The sequence below is a fragment of the Penaeus chinensis genome, chromosome 13, assembly GCF_019202785.1.
Source record: "Penaeus chinensis breed Huanghai No. 1 chromosome 13, ASM1920278v2, whole genome shotgun sequence".
Taxonomy (NCBI): domain Eukaryota; kingdom Metazoa; phylum Arthropoda; class Malacostraca; order Decapoda; family Penaeidae; genus Penaeus; species Penaeus chinensis.
This window is the reverse complement of record NC_061831.1, coordinates 3646254-3653753: the sequence shown is the minus strand read 5'-3', so window position 1 is coordinate 3653753 and position 7500 is coordinate 3646254. Positions and strand designations below refer to the sequence as shown.

Genomic DNA, 7500 nt, shown 5'->3' with positions numbered 1-7500 from the left:
GTTTTTCTATTGCTACACATAAAATTTGAAACTCCATACACTTTGATCATACATGCAGGGCCAGCATGGATGGAATCAATCATTAAACCAAAAGATAAAAATTTTTTATATCTAATCAATATTCAGATTTGTTAAACCATCACATCTCATATCTTATATGTCAAGATCTATAACCTATTACACCATACAAAACTACTATTACCTATTACATCAATATTTCTATTTACTTAATATATGGGTTCCCCAGATCATATCAGTGATGATACAGTAAAAAATAATATAGAGTAAGTTTAAACAATAAATATATAATACTAATTAATAATACAACATAGTGCTTAAATCCATCTAAAATTAGCAATGATAATAAGTGCAGGCCAGAAAATACTGGCTGAGCTATTTCAAATATTGGTAAGCGAGAAGGATACATCAAGTGTTATGCATTGGTAATGATTTTTCATATTTTATATTTAATTTTCACAGTTTATCAGACCTGTAAATATTGATCTATAAATGTGATAACTATAAGACAATTCTTTTTATATTCACATACTCCATTCAGACAAACAGCCATTTAATATAAAAATAGATGTACAAAAACTGCTCTGTTCATCGAGATATTCTTGTTCTTCTATTTTAAGTTGTGATATCCAAATCTTTTGGAATGAGAAGGTCTACAGAAGTCTCGCCCTTCTATTTTTATTATTGGTTCCCTAAAATAATCGACTGTATGCCCAGTAGGGAAAGTAATTCATAATATTCTACTGTTGCCGCTCAAGAGTGCATTGACATTGCGGTACTGGCACGATCAATGTTACATTATTCCATTTTATTTAATAACCGAGGGGCTTCAGTAACTAAATTTCAACTGCCAAGATATACATATTGTTCCTACCTAAATATCTCAAGTTTGTAAGATTTTAATAATTTTACAGATACATGAAAAAAAATAAACCATCCTCTCACACAGTCATGTAACTTCAACAAGTCTGCGAAGTTTTCGCGGCGGCACGACCCGATGCAACTTTATCAGGCCTTTAAATCTCTATTTACCTCGTATTTCACGGCCCTATACACTATCCAGCGATGGACAAACAACTTATCTTACGATCCACATCACTCTCGCCGACTGTCATTCACAAAGTCCATTGAAATCGCATAAAATATTACCTGGGATGTCGAAGTCGTCTCCCACTGCCATTTTCAGTCAAAACAATGCGGGTCTTGAGGGAGTCGACGCGACGATCGATGGCCGCGTTTGGGATATTTATGACGGCACGCGGCGGCACGCTTCGAATGGCTGCAGCAAGGGCCTGAAAAAAGAACGATTGGGATAATGAAAGAAATAGAGGAGGAATGAAGTACTGTAATCATGATGATAATAAAAGGATAATGAGGACTAACAATCATAATAAAAAAACGAATAATAATAATAATGAGATAGTGATAATATGGCGCTTTATATCCTGTTGCTGCACTGTCTGGAAATAAAAATGTCTGACACATTGGAAAGTCATTTATATAACTTCCTTTTTCTTATTATAGTAAATTTGTTAATCGGATATTTTGCTGAGCTTACTGGAAAGCTAATATGCATGCGATAAGCACATTTCCCGTCAGTGTATTGCTGTGTATCGATCGAACGATTTTTTTTTTTAGTAACATGTTATTAAATATCGTTGGCGTCCACACCCTGGGAAAGTCTAAGTGGAAATCAATATCGGACGGGCTGCGAACAGGTGTTTTTGTCACGCAATACACACTAAAATAATTGTTCCTATAGCATGCCATCTGCATTTCCTCCATCAACTCTAGTTTGTTATTTCTGCAACATTTGGCAAGTTGGAGATATATATATATATTTTTCTTTTTGCCACAATTTAGGTCTAGACTTTCTCAGAGAATTCCCTCCTGAATATAAACGCCTGAGGTGTTCATCATTATTATTCTTATGTATATATATATATATATATATATATATATATCTGTGTGTGTGTGTGTGTGTGTATACATTTCCATTATCTATTTTGTGTACACCGTGTGTACGCAAATATGTTTATTTTCCCTAATTATTATTTTTTGTGTGTGTGTGAGGGGGGGGGGGGATGATGAGTTCAGTGAATTTACCTTGAGAACGATGAATACGTTTCTCAGATCATATCTGTTCTAATGAAATGTATATATATTGTGCGCATCAATATCATATATTTTGATGCAATGTCCTTGGTAGAGTAATAAGGAGAGAGATTAAATATTGAATTAAACGACCACATACGACCATATGTGCAAGCCTGTATTCATTTCACTTTTTCATCTCGATATCTCTAAGTCAGGGGTTCATAATGTCCATAGACTCCAGGATAAGGATTAAAAGGTTTATAATTGCTATTAAGTGGATGGAAAAAAAAGACATCTCTCTTCATTAAAGGCATATATTTATAATCATTTTTTTATGTTTAGATAGCAAAATATATTTTAATCTATTTTTCTCACTTCACTGTGGTAATTTGTCGAAAGAACCGTAATTTCTAAGCAAATTATTCTCAAGATTGTCTTTTTTAAGGAAATAAGGACAGTTACATATATATATATTTTTTTTTTAATGGAATTTTCTATCTGCAGTAAAGACCGGAAGCGACAGTTTTTGATGTAGAAAAAAAATCAAACATGCTAATGTTTCAGTAGAAAATATTAACTTATTTCCTGTGTGTGAAAATATCTTGGCTGAAGATATTTTAAGGCATTTCCCATGCACATTCCTACTTATTATTTCCAAATATAATGTTTTCATTGTATGAATTTCATTGTCTTTAAATGATAGATGCTCTATCCCATCCCCCTTAAAAGAAAAGAAAAAGAAAGAAAGAGAGAGAGAGAAAATATATACATACATAAACACACACACACACACACACACACACACACACACACACACACACACACACACACACACACACACACATATATATATATATATATATATATATATAGAGAGAGAGAGAGAGAGAGAGAGAGAGAGAGAGAGAGAGAGAGAGAGAGAGAGAGAGAGAGACGCCGAAAAGGATGGCAACATAATATTAAAAATTAACGGCTGCCATTTTGCTCCTGAAAAAGATTACATTGCCCTCTATTCCGATGCTCCCTCTCCTACCATATTCATGATAAAGTGTAAGAAAAAATAACAGAAGCATTGCTAAAACAAAAAACAAAAAAAACAAAAACATAATGTAAAGGCATAGCATACATTTCATTTGCCCGAAATCAAAATTCACCCTTTAATTATGATTGAATAATTGTAGATCAATTTCGAATGTTTACATGTGAATAATGATATCTATGTACGGTTAAAAAAAAAAAAAAAAAAAAATAAGCATCGTTACCCTTTTGCATAAACTAATATGAAAAATCGGCGAAGTGGTGTGGAATAGCGAGGCAAGGTAATTAGCACCGCAATCAGGTGTTAACAAAGAGAAGCGTTCAGTCCCTCATTGAACAAAAGTAAGGGTAACGATTGCTTTTCTGACTGTACATTAATTACTTACTTAATTATTTCTTACTCACTGCCTAAGCACACTTTAATGTCAAAATAATTTTTTAAAGATTTATTATCATTACTATAATTATTACTATCATTATTATTGTTATTATCATTTTACCATTATTTTATTATCATTCTCATTACCATAACTCTTTGGTAAAGTTCATCGTCTGTAGTAAAGGATTTCTAATGACATACGGAAATAAAGTGATCAAGAAAAACACTTTATGAACACCATGAACATATAAGAGTTCACCCTTATACACATAGAGAGAACATGTTTTAAGGGTGACTATAATATTATCTTTTTGCTGTAGCATTATATGGATATAATTTCGCGGTTGGTTCACATGTTGACACATCCTGTGTATAAGCTGTGAGCAAAACTACGCTGATTTCTTTGTATTCCACTTCACAGTTACTTCAATTGCCAGTACTTTCTGCTTCCGTAAATGTACCGAGCCTGCTTTGTTACTTTGATTAATATATCGAAAAGAAGGGGGAAGGTAGCAGAAATGTTGCTTTTCCCAACTCACGCAAGTCGATATGTATCTTGGGGAGCTATCACTCTCTCTCTCTACCTTCCTCTTTTGGTTATACCCCCCCCCCCCCCCCCATCTCTCTCTCTCTCCCTCTCTCTCTCTCTCTCTCTCTCTCTCTCTCTCTCTCTCTCTCTCTCTCTCTCTCTCTCTCTCTCTCTCTCTCTCTCTCTCTCTCTCTCCGTAGGTCTGCGTGCGCGCATTTTTTATGTGAATCTACATTTTTTCTTATGCAATTTGAATGTCAAGAATTTATTGAATTTAAGGCAAGAAAGAATGAATAAATGAGAAGGAGAGATAAAGGACAAACAAAAAAGATGCGAACGACAGCATGAGAGAGAGAGAGAGAGAGAGAGAGAGAGAGAGAGAGAGAGAGAGAGAGAGAGAGAGAGAGAGAGAGAGAGAGAGAGAGAGAGAGAGAGAGAGAGAGAGAGCGAGAGAGAGCGAGAGAGCGAGAGAGCGAGAGAGAGAGAGAGAGAGAGAGAGAGAGAGAGAGAGAGAGAGAGAGAGAGAGAGAGAGAGAGAGAGAGAGAGAGAGAGAAAAATTGATTTGATAACATTTATTTACAGATACCAAAGCATCTATCCAAACTGGCTGTGCTTCTATTTTTGTAGAGGGCCATCAGTCAAACATTAGTGTTACATACATGCCTGAAGGGCTGTGCTATTATCACTGTATCAAAATATCATCTGGCTGGTAAAAAGAAAAACGTTTATATCACTAATCATGTCAAAGTCAAGACCAGTGTCTATAATAAAGTTAATATTATCAACAAATGCTAACCTGTGAACAGTACTATTTGACCAATAGGATACAGTCTTTATGCAACAGAGTAAGTAATATTTTCAGTGGTCCATACCTGACCCTCATAATCTCTAAGACAGTTGATGACTCGTTTTTTCATTTGATTGAGAGATAGCAGTATTACATAATATGGATCTTCATGGGAAAGTGCTAACCTGGCTAATTGGTCAACCCTGTTACATAGTGATACTCCTATATGAGAATGTATCCAGTATAGTGACACTGTTCTGATAGTTTGGAAATTTGGTGAAGGATATTCCTAATTATCATGTTTTCTGGAATAAATGCAGTAAGCCTATGGAGAGCGCCTTGACTGTCTGTAAAGACAGCCAGGTGTCCTTGCTGTTCACTACTTTTCTTAATGGCATGATATATAGCTACTGACTCGGCATCAGTTGTGCTTGTCCAGTTGGAAATGCACACACTTTCTTCAAGATCTATATCAGGAATTAGCCCACCAAACCCTTGTTGCTCCATAAGGATCAGTGGAGGCATCACAGTAGATTGCAAGTGGGGGCGTACCATGATGGGGATGTAGAATAGCATCTACATATTTCAAGTAGCGAGCTTTTACTTCCGTTTTTGAAGCCAAAGATTTAGACACTGTTAGTTTATCAATATGAGCATGCACATGAGTTCTGTGCCAAGGAGCAGCAATTACTGTATCTGGAATATTAATAGCTTCGTTGTTCCATACATTGAAGAACATGATAGTATGAGCAGTTTTAGTTTTCCATTCTTAGTTGGACTATATGATTTATCTCATTTGATAGGATATTGGAGATTTGTGGTCTGGGTTGAAGCTGCAGGAGTCTGATGCCAAATATGGTGTTAACTAGGATGACACGACTGTGAATAGAAGGGAGGTCTGACTCTTTCGTCATGACGACAACTTTAGCAGTCATTGGGCATCCAAGTATAATTCTCATGGCCTTGTTCTGTAAAACTTCAAGGGGTTTGAGGACACTCGGTGGCAGCATACTAAAAACTGGGCTTGCATAGTCTATCATGGACCTAACAAGGGAGATATACATCAACCTTAGAACTCTCAAGGAGGCACCTACATATCTGTTACTTATGTATTGCAATGGTCTTAAACGCTCAAGGCAACGTTCCTTGATGTTTTGAACAATATCCTTGTCAAAGCGTGAGTTGTGGGACATGAGGAAGGGAGCAGTCACCATAACTCCATGATATTTGTAGGTGTCAGTTCTTGCAATAGTTTGTCCACCTAACCTTGGGATGTAAGGTAGTTTACGAGATCTGGAAATATGCTTAGTTTTTATTGGGTTGGTTATGAGACCAAGGGAGGCACACTTTTTGCTGAACCTCTGTAGAAAATAATCCCCCCTATCAAATACCTGAATAAGAATGCCATCAGCATAGGATGTGATGTTGCATAGGTTTCCTAACTCATCGTTGAGCTTGCAAAGAGAGTGCATAAGTATATTAAACAGTGTAGGGGACAATACTCCCCCTTGTGGAGTGCTTAATTCCAATTCGCCATAAACACTATAGATGTCTTGATACCACACTTTTGCTCTTCTCAAAGATAGATAATCCTCTATCCATAGCAGAAGCTTGTCCTTATCTTTTACTCTTCTCAAAGATAGATAATCCTCTATCCATAGCAGAAGCTTGCCCTTAACTGAGGAGGAAAGAGTTAGTTCATGGAGGATTGCAGTAGGGGAGGCTCTGTCGAATGCTCCATTAAAATCTATGAAGTAAGAAAACTGCATTACGTCCATTTAGGTACTGTGCTAGACACATTTGTGTTCCTCTCCCTTTTTGAAAGCCAAAGACAGATGGCTGGATCATGTCTTTGATCTGGTGGAGTAAACGAGTAAGGATAATTCTTTCACAGGTTTTAGACAGGCAGGATGTCAGAGAAATCGGCCTATATTCATCAGGCCGTCCTGGTTTTGGAATGGGAATGATGGTTGCCTGTTTCCAAGTGGTAGGCAAGATGCCTGCCATGCAGGTTAAGTTGAAGAGATCAGGAAGAGGATCTCTTCCCTTAACCTGTACTTTTGCAAGAAGTCGGATGATGTCGTAAGTGATTCCATCATCCCCAGGTGCAGTGGATTTGCTAGTCTTAATGGCTGCAAGGAGTTCCTCCCTTGTAAATGGTGCATCAGCCTCATCTAAGAGGTGGCACTGATAGTCAATTTCGTTTTTATGGCTTAATTTAAGGGAGCACCTGCGTATGGATAACGGAAGACTATCAAGAGGAGAATCCTCACACCATTTACTGAGGAGAGATGAGGCTACCCTTTCTGGATGTGGGTGGGGTGTAATACTGCATGTATTGTCTTTAATCTTGCTGATTTCCTTCCATACATTACTCATGGTTGTCATGGAGTCAATTGATTCTGCCCAGGCATAAAAATTTTCCTCCCGTTTTCGTGTTATTATTCCATTGATCTTTTTACTAAAAAACACAAGATCCCTAGCTAAGTTAGGGTTTTTCCTTAAGTGTCGTAGCTGACTTACTGTAGATCGTATGAACCTCCTAAGAAGTTTTATCTCAGGGTCTTTGTTCAGTTGTTGTGCATGTCTACCTCTTGAGGATAAAGATCCGTGCTTGGCTGTATTTGAGTAATTATATTGCCAACTTGCTG

At 36.8% G+C, this 7500-nt stretch overlaps 1 protein-coding gene across 1 annotated transcript in view; it reads right to left on the bottom strand.

Moving 5' to 3' along the window:
• LOC125031544 (X-linked retinitis pigmentosa GTPase regulator-like) overlaps positions 1 to 1198 on the bottom strand; it is a 23609-nt gene extending 22411 nt beyond the window's left edge. The window contains 1 exon segment of the mRNA XM_047622426.1: positions 1168 to 1198. Coding sequence (XP_047478382.1) covers positions 1168 to 1198 — 31 coding nt within the window.
• Between the last annotated feature and the right edge of the window lie 6302 nt (positions 1199 to 7500).